At 47.1% G+C, this 18306-nt stretch overlaps 1 protein-coding gene across 1 annotated transcript in view; it reads left to right on the top strand.

Moving 5' to 3' along the window:
- CACNA1C (calcium channel, voltage-dependent, L type, alpha 1C subunit) overlaps positions 1-18306 on the top strand; it is a 414681-nt gene that overhangs the window by 383578 nt on the left and 12797 nt on the right. Inside the window, exons 32-39 of the mRNA XM_009995208.1 lie at positions 2943-3071; positions 6785-6850; positions 10005-10096; positions 10880-11045; positions 11934-12061; positions 13724-13820; positions 15433-15535; positions 17721-17822. Of these exons, the coding sequence (XP_009993510.1) occupies positions 2943-3071; positions 6785-6850; positions 10005-10096; positions 10880-11045; positions 11934-12061; positions 13724-13820; positions 15433-15535; positions 17721-17822 (883 nt within the window). The remainder of the gene's footprint in view (positions 1-2942; positions 3072-6784; positions 6851-10004; positions 10097-10879; positions 11046-11933; positions 12062-13723; positions 13821-15432; positions 15536-17720; positions 17823-18306) is intronic.

The following is an 18306-nucleotide window of genomic DNA, read 5'->3' on the forward strand; positions in this document are numbered from 1 at the left end:
GCTTCTGTGACCCTCTTTCTAACACACTCCTTTATTCTCTTCCCTGTGATCACGAGTTCTCTCTCCAAGCCCAGCCTAGTTATTTGTGCATGAAGCTGCCATGTCGTGTATTGGTGTGAGTCTGGTGTTCACATGAGCTGTGAATATTCTGCACATGTGTATTTCTTGTGCATCCTGAGCTTTCCTTTGGTCAAGTTAACTGTCGTTCTGCCTTCTAATGAATCACCAAGAGAGAACTAGACCTAATAAGATTTCTTGCTAGCAACAAACCGCATCACTAGTAGTGTGACACTTGAATGAGTTTGCAATGAGATTCCATGTTGAAACCTCCAGACAAGAAAGTATTGAGACTCTGAAGCTCCTCATCAGTGTGATTCACTGCAGCATTTGAGTTCATACTTTGCACACAAAAAATAAAAATAAATTTAAAAGTAATGCAATGGTGCACACAAATTCTGCAACCTTGCTGTACAAGGCAATTCCCACACCACCCCAGCAGTTGTAGAACCTTCCTCCTCTGGCAAGGATATGCCTTCAAAAGGCTGGATGAAAGCCAGGAGAAAGCAAGCAAGGCTACCCAACTCAACACCAGCTAATCTGTAGCCACCTAGTCTTAAAATGACTGTAATCTCCTGAGGCATCACTGAGTGTTTTTGGCTAAGTGGTTTGATGCCAGTAAGTTGCAGATTTACGTCAGGGAGGAATTTGTTCTATTTTATCTGCTGCTTAGACATTCCCAACTCCAGGACCCTAGGAGGACTGGGATTATTTTCTGCCCATAGCAGCTGACTCCTCTCAGCAACAAAAGTGAATTAATGCTAAAACCTCTGTTCAGACCCATGTCCCCCTCTTGCTGCCATGCAAACAGTCAAGCTGACAAATGCAGCAGCAGGTAGAATAAAAAAGCTTCTTTTTTTGTTGTTTTGATCACAGCCACAGCAGTACTGCTGTTCACACAACTTTTAAATTTGGACCTCAACTCTATTTTAGGTGGTATGGGAGTTTAGCTTCTTAGAGGAAGTGAAAAAGAGGACATAGGATTTCTGTAGGATTGGGAGAGGTATATGACCTTACAGTTAGCCCTCTGTGACTGTAGTGCTGAGAGTACTGAATGTAACAGTTTTTTTATTTCCTGGAAGCCACATTCCCTCCTTCACCTCAGAGCAATTCCCTCTGATTCACTGAAACCCACAGCCTGTTGTCCAAGTCAGAAAATGAGAATGATGTGAGATGTAGGGAGCACTCATATTTCTCCTTGACACAGCCTGTTCACCTGGCTACTGCACAGGCCGCGAGCATCAGCCTTTGCTGCAGACTGGAGGAAGCTACCCAAAATATCTACTAGTCATTCACCACAGACAGACAAACTGCAGCTGGGGTGCAATCCTGAGCACCTAACCCTGTGCTTTCTGTGCACAGGGTTCAGGCAGGCACTAGCAAGTAGTGGTGGCCCCTGTGCACCCCCATGGCTGCACAGCAGGAGCTGGAGCATGGACCCAGCCAGGGCCGACGGAGGTGAGTGCCCATCTGCTCACCCTGGCTTGGAAACAGGGGCACACACAGAGCACAGGTACATGTCCTCATCTAGACATTTAATCCCAGAAGTGTGTGTTGAGGTGATTCCCATGCCTCGGGTTTCATCAGGAGCAGACGGGCAAGCAGCTGCTGTTTTCATTGCCCAGTGACAGGAAATCCAAAGGGTCTGTTCTCTCTTGGTTTACACAGTGGTGAGTAGTTAACAATGAGGGTGATCTGCACTGTTTCTTCCTCCTAAATGTTGCTCTTTCTGTGGTGTTTAGACTCAAAATGCAGTCTTTGCAGCCTGGGTGGGGACAGAGAGGGGTTTTCTGTGCACTTCTTTGCCCCGCAGCAGGTCAAGTGTCAGGGTGACAGTGTTATCTCCCCCCATGACAGGAGGTCACATTCCCACAGTGCTGCTAGGGGAAGTCGCCAGCTCCGCAGGCTTCACGCAGTATTTCAGAGGGCTGATGAGCCAGGGATCGGGGCATTTCCTGCTCCTCGCCTCCCCTTGGGCCAGGCAGCAGGTGATCTGCCACGGCCCAGGTGAGCCTGGAGCTGTGGCAGCGCCCAGACAGATGTGGCCCTCACACATATGGATGCTGAGGAACGTCAGGGCTGGTTACAGGCCCAGGGGAAAATGCTTAGGGGACAAAGCAGATGCTGTGAGAGGGAAAAAAACAAAACAAAACAAAACAAAAACGAAACAGGCCAGGAGAAAGACTATTTTAAAATCCTCCACGCTCGAACAGTAGCAGCGAAGCCAAAACAAAATGTTTTTAAAAAACCAGAAGTCAGCGCACAGACTGTGGGAAATACAAAGGGGTCATGAGAAATGTGAAAGGCCCGAAGGCAGCGCCGCGGGGCCCCGGGAGCAGCGCGGGGCTGCCAGCAGCGCCGGGGACGCCAGCAGCAGTGTCACCCGTGGGCTGTCACACCCCGCGGCCGGCCCGGGACCTGCTACTGCCTCGCAGCAGGGGAAGCAGCATGTGGCTGATGCCTGGCACCAGATTCAGGAGATCTGCTGGCTGAGGTGCTCACCTGAGTAGAACATCTGAGATAGGTCAACAGGGAAAAGGTCTTTCTCCTTCAGTATCATGTCCAAGGAGAACTGTATCTTTTCAGTGTAAGGAGGAGATGTAACCAAGGTGTTTATAGCATAACATATCCCTAACCCCCAAAAGTCCAGACAACCTGAAGAGAGACACTGATGGCCCCTGCAGAGTAGGCTCACCCCTGTGGGAGAGAGGACAGGCTGGAGCTGCCTCAGCCTGTCCCTCGGCTGCCAGGGCAGTGCAAGCCCAGGGAGCAGTGCCAGGACAAGGAACAGTGCAGTGAGCTCTCAGCGTAGCATCCTCTGTGGCCCAGGGCCCCTGTTCCTCCCGTGCTGTTGTAACTCCTGCCTCTGTGCCAATGGCTTCCAGAACGCAGAGGAAAATTCTCGCATCTCAATCACCTTCTTCCGACTCTTCCGCGTGATGCGTCTCGTGAAGCTCCTGAGCCGAGGGGAGGGCATCCGGACGCTGCTTTGGACCTTCATCAAGTCCTTCCAGGTACTCCTTCACTTATCTCTCTCTGAGTAAGACGTAACACCTTTTGTTTCCCCTCGGTGGCCTCCTGGGGACGGGTTTCACCCAAGTGCCTGAGCCCAAAGGCAGCTGGTCAGAGCTGTGCGCACCAGTGACATGTGGCACAAACGGGAGTCAAGTCAATGGGGTTTGCAGGGGATGACTGCTTGGGGATGAGTTTCATCATTAAAGCATGAGTAATTGATCGAGACCCTCCTGGGTAGCCTTGATAGTTCAGTTCAACTCAATTACTGCCTCTCTGTAACCCTTCAATCTCCTCTTTTTCTTTTTTTCTTTTTTAGCTGTATTTTATATCTATTGCTTTAATTGAAATATACAGTTCTGGGGAAGGCCTGGGTCTCAATTAAGTTTCTCTTAGGCCTTGTTCTGAGGATTTCCTGTGAGTATTAGAGGTGTCTGCCCCCCATGCTTTCATCCAGAAATAATTTTACCTTCTTGGCCCCACACCTTTGGCCCTGGTAAAAATGCCAGGATATTAAATTGCTGCTGCTTTTGCCCTGGAGGCAGGTTGCATTTCAGTGGTAGATAATGTACCAGAGTGGATATGGGGACACAAAGGAGACCAAAGTAGGTAAGAATCATCACCTCTAGGGGAGAACAAACAACATGAGGTAGTTATTTGCTAGAAAAATTGCTCCCAAAGCAGCCTCCAAACTAGCCACGTATAGAAAAAATGGTAGTTAAAGGTGAAGCATAGCATATTCCTGCATTTTACAAGCACCTGACCTGGATTTACTGGGCCAGCACAACCTGGATGTCAGCTGGGGCAGGTCCAGAGAAAATGTTAGAGAAGACAGCACAGGGGCAGCAATGGTGCTGTAAACATGAGTAAAGATGCAGGACACACCGCTGGACAAAAGCATGAAAGAGTAGCTTGTGCGATACGCAAGTCTTGAAATAGGAACCAGGTCCTTCAGACTGAGGCTTTAAATGGTCAATAGCATTTGTATTGACTCACATGGGAAAGGATAAGATCCACACTCTAATACTTAAACTCCACCAGCTATAACACAAACTGGGACCAAAGCCTACAGTGCTGTGGATCAACACAACTTCTGTGTCAGCAGAAATAACACCTGTGTACACCAGGGATCAATCTGAACCTTTTCGAGTGCCACTCTCAGGTGGTCTTGGTAGCCAGACCACCAGGCTCATGCAAAGAACTCTCATTTTGCACACTCCTTGACTGCCAGAGGATCTAATATTGAACAACAGTTTCTGAGACATACATATTCCAAGAGACTTTTTCCATTGCTTACATGGTTGCTAACTTCCAGGTTGTTATTTGAGCAGCTCCAATGGGAACCATTTTGTCTTTGTGCATAGGAATGAGATTCCCTTGGCACAGCTCAGCAAGCCCTGATGCAAGGGACAGAGTCACACTTTCCAGTTCCTGCTTCTCCTCCCCTTGCCTCTGTGCCCCTCCAATCTCTTTAGCAATAGCTCACTCTTATCCTGAGCTCAGCTTGCCACAGCTTTTGGCTGGAGAGAATGAGATGGATGGGAAAGGGAGTGCCTGGTACTTCCCGCCAGTGACCTTCAGAACTCTTTGACTGGAGAGTCACTTTTAGGCAGGGTTGTAGGGTGATGGGAGAAAGTATCAAGGGAGGTATCTTCCACAGAAGAGGAAAAAAAAACATTAATACAAAAGCTCTACAACTAAGTGCATTTACCCTTGAAAGCCTTTAGCCATTTATAATATGGTATTCTCTGCTCAAAGCTCCTCCTCTCACAGCTACTGGGAGGCTCCTTCAGTAGCTAAGAATAGTCACTGTGGAGAGCTCTTAACTCAGCCACTCCCACTGTCAAAATCTGGGATCCCTGCAGACTTTGTCCAGCACAGGCTCTTCTCCGTGTCGCCACATGCTTCCAGGAAGTGTCTCTGCTCACAAAGGGCAGCCTCATGAGCAACAAACTCATGCTGGAGTTCAAAGCCCATCGTAAGGACCATGTGCTGAGCGCATGGCAGGTATTCCTTGCATACAAGCTGGGCCATCCGTCAGAGGAGTGTGCGGTGGGAAAATGCTCGGTGGGGTTTCCGCCTGCAGAGATAGCAACAGAGCCCAGGCTGGCAAGTGGGAGGAGTAGGAAGTGAGAGGGGTGCTGAGAGCAAGGCAAGGCCGTGGGAATCACAAGGACAAAGTAGTAACAGCATGGAAGGACAGAGACAGAAGAGGACAGAGGCAGAAGAGTGGACTAGGGGAGGTGGGAAGCTAAAAGAGCCATTTGGGAATAAGGGACAGAGATGAGTAGGAAGGTACATCAATGGAGAGGAGTGGGCTGAGCAGAAGAACTTGGAAAGATAGTGAAGGGCCAGACAGCCAGGAGAGAAGACACTTTTCCCATCCTCATTTGAAAGACAGAAGAACTGATAAGGTTATGCACCTCAGGTCTGTGTGGACACTCTCACAGGAGCTCTTCCTAGGTCTTGGGTGTATCAAGTCCCAACTAGATCAGCACAAAATATTTGCAGCCCAGTTCTGAGATGGTGGATCTCCACCGGCATTGTGGGTACATACAGATTTGTCTGATCCCATAAAACACAGAGGAATCTGTCCCTGAGTCTCAAAATGATGATTACAGAGATTGTTTAAAGGCTTGGATTTCTGCCATTTTAAGATCCAGACCTCTTTGAGATTATTTCTGCAATCTTAGTCAAATCTCCATAGCAGTCAGTGAAAATTTTTCCTTAGTTCCTCCTGTAGGATTTAGCCCTGCTGATCTTAGGGGTAAATTTAAAATGTGGAAATAATCCTATATGTTTTTTTAAAATACTGTTGTAGGCTTTTTATTCTCCGTGAAACGGGGTGTTCAAAACCAAGATCAGGGACTGTACTCTGTTTTCAGGATTAATGTGTCCACCCATTGCTGCTGAAGCAAGGTCTGGAAATCTCTGGTCTGAGCACTATATATTTCAAAAGCCACGGAGTAGAAAATTCCTCCCCAGAAGCCTGAGCCCGGGAGGCCCCAAGCCGTGCCCTTGATTCCTGGGGGTGGCAGATGAAACCGATAGCACTCGACACTTTGCTGATTGCAGCGACCTCTTCCTTACCTGGCAGCTCCACGTATCAGGGCTCTGCATTTACTCCTCGGCAGCCGAGCACGGACACTTAGGGCGTTGCAGACACCATCACACATACATAACACTGAACGGAGAACAAAGCTGATGGTTGATGCTTGAGGTACTTAGGATGGTGCCAGCCATTGTAGCAGAATTGGATTTGGATCTTGGCAGCTGTTGCCGGTTTTATTGCACCAGACTGGAACCAGAAAAAAAAATCACATTGCCATTAGTGCCAGAGTAATACTGGTTTTGAGGGTTTCCTCCTCTTCGTAAGCATCTGTAGACGCTTTTTTTTTGCCCCCGCTTTCTTCACTATGTCAAGGGCAGGACTGACTTGCAGGCAGCAGAGCTACAGCATCAGGAGTGGGAGCAGAGGGAAAGGCTGCCTGGGCTGGGCGGCAGCAGCCTGGTGGCCAGCTGAGCAAGCAAATGTGGGCCTGTAGAGGCACCTAGTGGCTACCTGGCAAATTACAGACGCCAAGGTTGGGGCCCGCCTCTGCACAGCTTCCCAAAACCAGGAGCATGAACCAGGCTCCAGCGTGCAGAACTCGGTGGAGACAAAGTGTTCTCGCTCTCTTTTTTTTTCTTCTTTTTGTTTTGTTTTCATTTCTAGGCTCTCCCCTACGTGGCTCTTTTAATAGTGATGTTGTTCTTCATCTATGCCGTGATCGGGATGCAGGTAAGTGATGCTAAAGAGCTCAACTGTGTCTGTCTTCTCCTGTTAGAGTTTTGGGAACTGACTTATAAAGTAACTAGATCAATGTGGTTGTAGGGGTTCACAAGAATGTTTTCCCCAGTAAGGTAAGATGGCAACTAACCTTGAAAATTGAGAAGAGAAAAAAAAAAAAAAAAAAGGAAAAAAAGCCCTCCAAACCACGACACATTTAGGGCAGAATGCAACATGAACATGCAAACAGTAAAAGGTCCATTCCTGCCCTCTGCGCTTTCAAAGGAAGACCCAGCAGCAGTGGAAAAGAAGATTTACTGATTTACTGCCTCGTTCATTGGTTGAAAATAGATGTTTCAGTGAGCTTGTGGCCAGGCTGCACTGAACAAAACCAGTTTCTTGCATTGCTTTCACACTGGCATAACTTCCACTGCTTCGTAAAGTGCAGGTTTTGATTTACACCCATGAAGGCAGATACGGGATGAGATCCAATGTACCGACGCTTTATGCTTGTGCCAGTTTTTCAGGAAGCTGCATCAATACAACATCCTGTTCAGATGCAAAATGAACTTGGAACTAGCCTGAGCATTCATCATGGAACTAATGTTGCATACAGACCACTGAAGAAAGCATGTAACATGGGCACAGTCTGTGACAGCCCCAGCCTCGTTTGCTGTGCTGCTTTTCAAACTAAGTTTCACTTTCCACTTTGATGTTAATCAAAGATCTTAGACAAGTCAGCCACCTGGAACCAAAGACCAAATTATAGAATGGCATGGTATAATTGCTTCCAGAGGTCTTCAAACATGACAGGCTTCTTGGTTTCACAATGCTGACAGAAAATTCATCTGACCTCTGTGACCTTGTTTTAATTTGTTTCCTGTTATTATAATCACATCTTTTCACAGACACCATCTACCCTGCCCCAGCTTGAAAAAGAAAACTAATTTTTTCTTGAATTATCACAGGTTATCTCAATTGCCCCCAGTAATTACAGCTGTAATTTAGTCCACTAGGCTCATACTGTAAACTTGCCAATTTTGCCTTTAATACCTAACTAGCTCAAATGGCCAAGATCTTACAGGATTACCTGTGATACACAGAAAATCACTTCAGAGTATTACACTAGAGTTATGTAGCTACACAAAGCATTAAAATGGCTTCCAAGCACTCACACAGATGGGGTCTACAGTGACTGGGGCACTGCCAGGGCTAGATATTTTACTCTGTAAATCTATTCCCTTTTCTGTCAACCAGTTCTAAGTTGGCTATTTAAGCCTTGGCTTACGTTCAAGCCTCTGTTTAAATCATATCCACAGCCTGAAGATCATACATCTGTCTTTCACATTGATCTAGATTACTAGGTCACTTCCCACCCTCCTGTCTTCCAGTAAGAAAACCAACTTTTTTCATCTTCCTTTTTTGCTTAGAGCCCACAAATCTGTTATCACCACTTTTTGTCCAAACGGCATCTCAGACATTTTCTGTGCTGCTTTCTTGAACCTGCTGACACATAGAGTTCCCTCACACATAGGGACATGTAGGAAGGAAAATCCTTCCTCACTCCATTAAGCACCTACCTTGAAAGTCTAGATATACCAGATCTGATGAAAACAAGAATTTCCCCCACAAAGGAGACCTACCACTTTATCTCAGTTACTGCCCTGACTTGGAATGTAGCAGCATTCAAGCCTCGTTACCTAATGTGCTGAACTGGAAAAATCCAAATTGATGCTGATGGATGAAGCTACTCATATCATGGCCCAAGAAGCACATACTGGAGAGGCCATGAGAGGCAAACCTCTAACTACAGCTCCTCATAGGTGCCTAACACAAAGCACGTGTAGTAGCTGCCACCAGTGCCTCATGTGTGAGGGAAACTGCAGGACTGAAAGGAAAATCAGACTTCTAGTATGGGAAGTTCCCTGGCCTATGCTTGCCTGTAATGAAAAATACGGGCTGCCTCAGCTCAAACTACCCCTGAGCATTTAAGCTGTCCTCCTACTCTTCCCCCATGCAGCTGGAGCTGTCACTGCTACCCATGGCAGGGGGTGGTCGGGGCTGGGGAAGGCCCACACACCCATGAGGAAACCCCTGCAGAAAGCCTGCCACGTACAGACCCTCCCTCCTGCCTGGCATGGCCTTCCCATCTTTGTCCCTGAGCTTCTCTCCACATTGTTGTTTCTCTTGGGGTGTTAATTATCAGTGACATTTGCTTGAAAAGAAGCTCCATGTTCTCTCAGAGCTGCTCTGTTCCTGCTGCTCATTTTGGCTACGAGATTACAGCTCTCAGTCCTTGAGATCTCTGTCACGTTGCTATCAACAGGGAATAAATAGTCCTGACTGACTGTGCTGTGCAGAGACCTTTCTGCCAGGCAAGGTTTGTTAAGCTCTCAATCCTGGTGCCCAAAAGTACCAAAGACTTTTTCAAAGAAGTCTGAAATTCTCCTGCAGTGGGGATGTAATAACCAAAGACAGGCCCCCAAAAAGGTTTGCTGATGGTTGCAGGAGCTGTGCTGTGGCTGGATGAACCAGTCAGTGAAGTGATGGTTGATTGGAAGGAAGCCGGAAGCCATCATGGCCTGGGCAGACCTAGCTGTCATCTTCACACTGCTGCATTCTGGAGGGGGCCTAAAACACCTGCTGGTGATAAGCATGGCTGCTAGAAAGGCAAACATTTTGACAGTCTCCAGATCCAAGGCAACATACTTTACCTTGTTTTGGGAAGGTCCGAGGCACCCCACAGAGCTGGAAGCAGAAGGCTTTGCAGCTGCTGTTCTTCTGCTTTCATCTCCTCCTCATGAAGAGAGATAAGCAAGCAGGGAAGGAGCCTCTTTCTTCTGTGTTATTGATTTATTTCAGCTGAACCCCCTCCCCACATGAGTGCCTGTTAAAATAAGGTCCCATATCACATACAGTGTATGAAGTAAGAAGGGATGTCTTCTTTTGAGAAAAGACACCTCTTGTTACAAAATGAGTGCTTTTCTGGTGATAAAGCACAAGCAAGGAAAGCAATAGCAAATATGAAAGACCTGTCGAATCAGGTTTTTAAGAGAAAAGTAGATTCTGTCAAATATCAGAGTCAGGGTGAGGCCAAGAGCTACAGGTGACAAGTGGTTTGGGGATTTTGCAGGGCTAATCTGAAAAGACCTCTGCTTTCTGCCAGGTATTTGGTAAAATTGCGCTGAACGATACCACAGAAATCAACCGCAACAACAACTTCCAGACCTTTCCCCAGGCTGTGCTGCTGCTTTTCAGGTGGGTGTCTGACAGCTCTGGGTTGTGTCAGTCTGAGAGCATGCTCTGCTCTCAGGCACAGCTTATCTCCTTCTACCATGTCATGCTCATGAGGTGAGTAGAAACATGTCCTTGAGCGGGGAAGCCTGGGAGTTGTATCAGCTGAAATGACCAGTCTGTTAAGCCTTCTACCCTGCCAGCTGACCCTGGCCAACACTCAGTGCTGGGGAGAGAGGCAAGTCCTCCCACTCAGGAGGAAAGTAGTCAGTTTTCAGTGCTTTCTAATGGTCATATGCATCACAAACTCCTCCTTTCATCCAAATCAAGCCAGTATGACTTCCAGCTGATTTTAGCAGGGACAGGGACATGAGCTACCACATGTGCTTTGGCATGGCCATGCCCCACTTAGCTTAGCACATAATCCTGCTCCAGCTGGGGCCATGTGTGCTGGGGCCGCAGAGAGGTGCTGAAGGGATGGAGAGTTGACATGAATTCAACACTCCCTCCTCATTTTCAAGGAGTTTTTTCATGCAATCCATACCCATGTCACATGTATCTCAACTCTGGCTGGTTGGAACATGACAGCCCCATACCCAGACTATCCAAAACCAGTCAGGAACACAGTTATGATGGCAACAAAGCCAAAAAGAGGAGCAGGGTATGCCAGTGTGTGTCAAAGCCCAGCCATCAGCCTAACTTCCTCTTAATTGACCTCAATAGCAAAATTCCCGTTGACCTTTACGCAAGCAACATGTTGCTAATGTGCCAGCCCCTCTCAATGCTGTCTTCCCTTGCCATGCTCAGGTGTGCCACTGGTGAGGCCTGGCAGGAAATCATGCTGGCATGTCTCCCAGACAAGAAGTGCGACCCAGAGTCGGAGCCGGCCAACTCCACCGAAGCCGATCACTCCTGTGGCAGCAGCTTCGCCGTCTTCTATTTCATCAGCTTCTACATGCTTTGTGCCTTCCTGGTGAGTCTGCCCTAGCAACCAAAACCTGTCCGCTATCAGATTAGCCTCTGCCCCCCCAGACATCAGCATTGCACAGCAGAAGAATGATCTTAAAGAGGGGAAGTCTCTTCATGGGATCTTTCTCAGCAGTGACAACACCTTGGTCACTGCCACTCGTGCCTCCCTCCAGCTCTGGAGGATGCTCTCCTTCCAATCCCAATCCTTTGTGCACTGCAAAGGAGCACTCTTCCCCCCTCCTCCTCAATGAGAAAACCAAATTAGAGTGTTGTGGGCTGTGCTGAGGCTAGCAACGCCTCAGCCACACTTCCCACCTTCCCTCCTACCTTCCTTCTGGCTGCTGAGCAGGTTTTTCCTCCCCTGCCAGCAGCAATGACTGTGAGAATACACATATCCCACTTGCATCTGCTCTGTGTTGGCAGTGCGGCATTGCTCAGAGCGACAGCACATGCTCTGCAGCTGGCATCAGTGCACAAAACTCTCCCAGTGAACAGCAGCAACATTTTTAAAGTTTTGGTCGTGGGCCAGAAGAAAGGACTTCTATCTCAGCCCCACTGTCTATAGTGGATAAATCCCAGGTTCTCCCACCATTACCCTGTTCTGCTGGGCAAAGGCACAGGTAAACTAAAAGCCATCACAGCACATTTAAGCATTCAGCAAACTTGAGCCTCGCCCATTTAGTAAGGAAGAGAAAAATAGGACCAGTTAAGAATATTCACCTCTGGGATCCTCCCATTAAACCTCAAGGCTGGCATGGAGAAACAGAAAACCCATCCCCAATGGCTTCCTAGTTTCATGAGTCCAAATTCAGATCTTAAATGGGAGAACCTGATAAAGTCTGCTGTTACCTGCCTCATCCGTCAAGTCATCTCTGACTGTTCTTGTTTGCAGATCATCAATCTTTTTGTAGCTGTTATAATGGATAACTTTGATTACCTGACAAGGGACTGGTCCATTTTAGGACCACACCACCTGGATGAGTTTAAAAGGATCTGGGCAGAGTATGACCCTGAAGCCAAGTAAGTAACCCAGCCTGGATATTAGAGCTCCTCGGGAGAACAGGCCTGTTATTTTCTGTTCTCTAGACCCCATGCAGTAAGTGCCATGTTCCTCCTGCAGGAATGCTTTTTTCTTTTTTTCTGAAACAAACAAACAAACAAAACAAAACCAACCAACAACAACAACAAAAAAAGAACAAGATACCTTCCCAAAGTATTGCTGTTGAATTCATAAGCCATCAGTGCACAGACACACACAGAAACCTCAGCATTTAGGCTGCACTGTTACCTGGCAGGACATTGCTTCACTTTCAGTCAGGGGGAGATACAGGCTGTTTAAGGAGGGGCAGCAGGAGATGAAGCAAAGGAGGTTAGAGGGTTGGTTTATTGCTGCATGTGTTTGAGATATTGAGCTGTGACTGTTCTATTTGACTTTCTACTCACAGTAGAGCTGCTGTGCTTAGATTTCCATTTTGTCATATGTCATATAGGGCTATCACAACCTGTACCTTCACATGGCTGCGTTATGTTGTCTGCAGGGTTATTCACATCAGCAGACTTGCAGGGATTAAAAGTTACACAAGAAAAACTCACAAAAAGGCTTAAGTGACATTCAGTTCTATATGCTCTGTTTGACATGCTTAGGCTTAAAGTACACTTAGGTCCCTGTGGCATTACAGTGCAGTTGACAATTGTAATTGCAAGGCTATCTTCATAATGCAAAAACTGTGGAAAGAGATCTCAGTGTAAACTAAAAACAGATCTCCTTAGGAGACATAGTGTCAAGATTGATTTGGGCTCAGGCTCTGCTATATGTAAGGCCATGTCACATTATCAGAGTGATACGTAAATTGAAACCCTTCTTCCCATTCGTGGTGACTGCCCAGGGAGACTTTTAATATGGATAGAGGATAAGGACAGAATTCTAATAACTATACTGTTTGTTAACAAAAGCTGCTGCCATTTGCACTTATTTGAAGGCAAGAGTGCAGTGGCTGAAGCCATATAACAGATAGCTGCTCAGTCCAGATGGCATCCTGTTCTTTCCCATCTATAAATGGGAAGCTCTTTTTTGACTCTTCCCCACCCACATCCTATGATTGAAGCCCCACCTCTGACTCTGGAACCTCTCTCCCTTCCATGAGAGAATTCTTTTGAGTTGCCATTTACAGAACTTAAAAGAAACCCCACTACAGCTGTGAAGGAAGTTCAGCACTTTGTTTTGTGCTGGCCTCAGTGACAGCCCAAAGCATAAACAAGTATCAGAAGACTGTGGCTTGGGGCTATTTATATGGGAGGTAAAGCTCCTGGGGAAAAAAAAGATACCTTTTGCACCACTGTGTCTGCTATAGCCCTAAGATCAACAAGTAAATAATCAGCTGTAGATTTTGAGCAGGTCAGTGGTGGGGGGACAACCCCAAATTCATGCTCTAAAAAAACTGCAGCATTCAAAACACTGAAATCAATTATTGCCAGTATTGACTGGTGTATGACCGACAGCTGGGTCTTCTGTACCAGCAGGAGATACATGAGCGCTGGGCAAGTCCTGGGGAATGCAGTGAATGCAAGAGGCCAGGGATGACACCTGAAGCTGCAACCCGGCCCACAGGCCGTAGCAATGCGGGGCAGGGAAGGTCTCAGCAGGCGGCCCCGCCACGACCCTCACTGTGCTTTCCTCTTCAGGGGACGGATCAAACACCTGGACGTGGTTACGCTGCTCCGGCGGATCCAGCCCCCGCTCGGCTTCGGGAAGCTCTGCCCTCACCGGGTGGCTTGCAAAGTAAGGCACGCTGCGGCTCGGGGAGCGCCGGGAGGCACCGCGGCTGGGTAGCCAGCAGGGGCTTTTCCTAGCCGAGCCCAGCCGGGGCAGAGCCCACAGCAGCACGGCTCTGAATCCGCCTCCCTGCCCCGCTCCCCGGCTCCTCCGGGCAGCAGCTCCGCGTCCCGGAGCCGGAGGGTCACCCGCAGGAGGGAGGGCAGCCCTGCTGACTGCAGCTCCCAAATACCCAGCGCGGAGTCAGCCACACGTGCGTTTGTGTTATCAAACATATCCCCAAGCAGATTAGGACAGTCGAAGAGCAGGGGAAGTAAAAATATCTCTGGGATTTCCTTTGGGCTAAGCAGTGCACCAAAAAACTTAAGGTTTTCCCTCATTCTTGCTTAAATAACTGACAGATACTGAACAGCAAGGCGAGTGTGGTATTAATAGGCACAAAGAGCAAGAACAGATTTTCTGTGAAAATGTCTCACTTATTTGGTCGTGAGACTCAGGCTATGAAAAAGGCCTCTCTCTGGTGAATAATGCCATGTTTATAACCTTTATGCTTCGTTCATTTGAAGTTCTCTGTTCAACTCCTTGCAAGTCCCAAAATTTGCATGTGACACTTGCAGCTGTTTGGTTGTGGGTTTTTTTATCAGCCTGAGAGCAAAACACGAAGTCTGGGGCCTGCACACAGATATATGTTGCTTCTGTGGCCTACTGCCTATCCTCTTCAGGCTGCTGTCTCGCAACTGCTTGTGGTCTCAATCTGGTTCAAACCCTCCAGTCTATGACTGCACTGGTAGTGATGGAAGATGTCAGTTTGGTACTGAGCCAGGCCCATTGCGTGAAAGTGGGAGAGAGCTCGAACAAAATCAGCCCCTGAAAGCATAAGAGTTTAAGTCCCTGGTGTCTCTTTACCACCTGAGTCAGAAATGTCAGATGTATGACCTGGTGACTCTGCTACATCTGTCTCAGAGACACATCTCTGGTCACACTGAAGTTCGCCCTGCATGTGCAGCAGTCGTTAGCACTCACTCTGTTCTACGTGGCTTTACAGAATTATTGTGGGGCACACACAGCCCTGTTTTAAAAGGGAGAGGGAGAATAGTCAGATAAAGCAGACCAGCTTTCAGGTTCAGCCAGTATCCTTTCCTCAGGCCTGTCACCTAAATGAAAGATTCTGGCTCTGTTGCACCAGGCACAGCTTTAATGCGGGTGAGTTTGCAAGTGCCTCATGAGATATAAAGAAATAAGCTTGCTCTTGATAAGAAAAATAGGTGTCATTTAAAGCCAAATGGTTTAGGGACTGGAACAAAGCTCTGTCCATGTAATACACTGTAGACAAATGCCCACTGGGCACTGGGGAAAACAAAGGTTAGAAAGTGTTAGCCACATTGAAGAAAACAAGAGTATCTAGCAATGGGAGAGAGACCTCAGGGCAAACATGCCATGGCTAGGACCACAGGTTGATATGACAAGTACTTTTATAATTGTGTAACTAAATCCACAGGCCATGGATGCCCACCTAGGAGGGGTGTCAGGTCTGGAGGGCATCATGAGGGCATAAGGAAGAGCATGCTTCAGTCTATGTGTTAGCAGCATGATTTTTCTCTTCCTTTTTACTCCACAGCGCCTTGTCTCCATGAACATGCCACTGAACAGTGATGGGACTGTTATGTTCAATGCCACACTTTTTGCCTTGGTCAGAACAGCACTGAGGATCAAGACAGAAGGTAAGAAGCTTGCTCACTGCAAGGATATGAAGGTAGCTGAGTGGTGTTCCCACCAAATTGTGATAAGCTGTCACACAGCAACAAGGACATTTTGTGTAAAATGATCCCATTTACTGATATGCAGCGCACGGTACAAAAAGCAATGTAAAGATGTTTGGAGGAATAAAATCTTCTAGGGAGAGAACAGTGTTAACAGTTACCTAGAAAGCAGTTGCCTCCCGTGGTATCATCTCAGATTATTGATCGGTGGTCTCAAAGTTAAAAGTGTTTTAGATCAATGTCTGCTCAAACAGCAATCGGGGAAAGGAAGAAGGGCAAAGAAGCCTCACCTTGTGCAAACTGGATGCACAGCTGGTCTGCTTTGTGACTGTTGTTGCCATTGATGTTCCAGTCCAAAGGAGACAAAAGATCTTGTATTCATTGGTCTCACCTCACTAAAACTCCTCCCATGCTTCCGTTAGCATGAGTTAACATCACATCGTAGTGACAGTAGTGGTGTAGGCCTAAAGACAGGTAAGAAGCAAAAAGTCTGTTAATAGCTTTGGATAGACCAGTGGGTGTAATTGGGGAAAGCAGACAAGATTTTGGGCTCAGCTTGTCCCCTTTGTTGTAATCTGTCGCCTGCTGTAACGAAAGATACCGGTCCTCAGTCAAAACCTGGCTTCGTGTATTCATGAGGTGCTCTAAAAGAACATGTGGGTCTGTGATTCACAGCTAAATAGCTCTGCATCAGGAGCAGCTGCACTACATTGCAGGCATGGGAAAGCAGAGACCAGCAGAACCTTAGCTTACTGCGCCAGGATTATACTGACAGCTGAGCCAAAAGAAGTGGTAAAATTTAAAAATCATATTAAGGCCTTGGATGTTGTGCTAAACAGAATTTGACTGTAACCAAGGAGGCTTTCCTGAGGGAAAAGTCAAGCTCAACCCCTGAGGACATCTTGTGTCTTACAAAACAGAGACCCAGAAAGGACGCAGTTTTCTTGTCCATCCTTTTCCTCAAACTCTCAGAGTCATTGCTAGTGAACTCCTGGGAAGCCACCTTCAAAGCCTCAAACTTCTTTCTTTCTTGCCTTAGCAGGATCTTGTAAGTAGTTAGGGCAGGAATTTGGAATTAGCCCTCCTGAGTTAGATTTCTGCCTTTGATGCTGTCCACCTGCTTCATCCTCAGCAAGTTAATTAGTGTCCCTGTCTTCACCACATCTGATTAAGAGAGCTTCTGCCATGCACTGAGGAGCCCTAATGCTGGGGAGCAATAAGAAAAGCCACAGATACAGCACGCTTAGGAGAACAAGATAGTGGTTTTGCACACCTAGAGAGAGAAGAGAGCTTCAATTATAAGGGTTTCAATATATATAAATCAAGAAATAAAAGCGAAGGTGAGTCGCTTGGGAGGAAATGGGTATTTAGAAGGAAGGTTATAAACCAAATCTGCTTCACTCACTCTCAAAGGGGTAGTAAGGCTTGATTAATATCTCATTTAGCTCAGAGGTCCTTGGAGGAACACGTGAAGTCTAAGTCCATACAATTAACATAAAAGGTTTGTTATAGCCTAAGCTGTTCTTAAGAGAATAAAGACAAATATCCTGGGACAGTCCCCTGAGTCCAGTAGTGACAGCCTTGCACGTGCCTGCAGTGCCCCTCAGAGCATTTGTGCAGACTCTCCAAGGCAGACTCTTGGCGCCATGTGAGGAATCTTGTATCTGCCGGGAGGCAGGGATTGCAACAGCTGATTCTTGGGAAACACTGCAGGCAGGCCCAGGTCTTCAGATTTCTAGATACATCTTTACTACCAATTAGTTGTGTTCCCCAGGCAGTACTATTCCATTAACTGACCTCTGCTGTCATCATACTAAACCTTCACTGGATCTCAGTTAAAATTTGAAGTGTTAGATGAGGTTTGCTTTTTGGGATGAAGCAGCACCATTGTTCTGGTGTTCTGGCTGTTGTAAACTTCCAGTCATTAACACAGTAACCTTCCTACCTTGAGATGACTATGCATACTTAGGAATAAGACCTCTTGCTGTTGGAAGGCTTTAGCAGTAGTCAGAGCATGTTTTTGTCTAAAACTTTCCACTACTGAAAAAGCTCTGATACATTCCTCTGAAGACTGCCATGCCAGACATTAAATTGCTCCTCTGCAGGGTCTGCTTAATTCTTGTCTCTGATGATTTTCACCCTGCAGGCAACCTGGAGCAAGCCAACGAAGAGCTGAGAGCAATAATTAAGAAAATCTGGAAGCGCACCAGTATGAAGCTGCTGGACCAGGTGGTGCCCCCCGCAGGTGGTGAGTGCGGGATTTTGTCCCAGTCTCTGAATCTCTCTTTTTTCCCCACCTGACATGTCCTCCTGTATCTCATGATCATCAAGTGGAATGTGGGGGACAAGCTTTCTTCTGCAAGCTGTAACCTGTATTCCATTAGGCTGAGATCTGTTTCTACCTGTACTAACACGAATATCGTGTTCATACTCCTGAGAAATCCAGGAAGGAAGAAAATGAGTTAGAAAATAGAAAGAAATATGAGTTAGAAGCCTTTTTTCCTGATCTTGCCTCAGTTTGATCACAGGCATTTGCTCCCGTGGACAATCCCTGGTGCCTGCCAAGGGCAAGGAGGTAGGCAGAGCTAAGTATCTCCAGGGAGGTCGATGTGGACTTTGTATAAGGGATGTGGCCTCAAGTTACACTCAAGTTAAGGATGTAGCCCCATCTCATAAACCCTTCATATTGAGAAAACTATTTTTACTATGGCATAGAACTCTTTCATTTGCTC

Source organism: Chaetura pelagica, unplaced genomic scaffold (genome assembly GCF_000747805.2).
Source record: "Chaetura pelagica isolate M959 unplaced genomic scaffold, ChaPel_1.0 scaffold343, whole genome shotgun sequence".
NCBI classification, from domain to species: Eukaryota; Metazoa; Chordata; class Aves; order Apodiformes; family Apodidae; genus Chaetura; species Chaetura pelagica.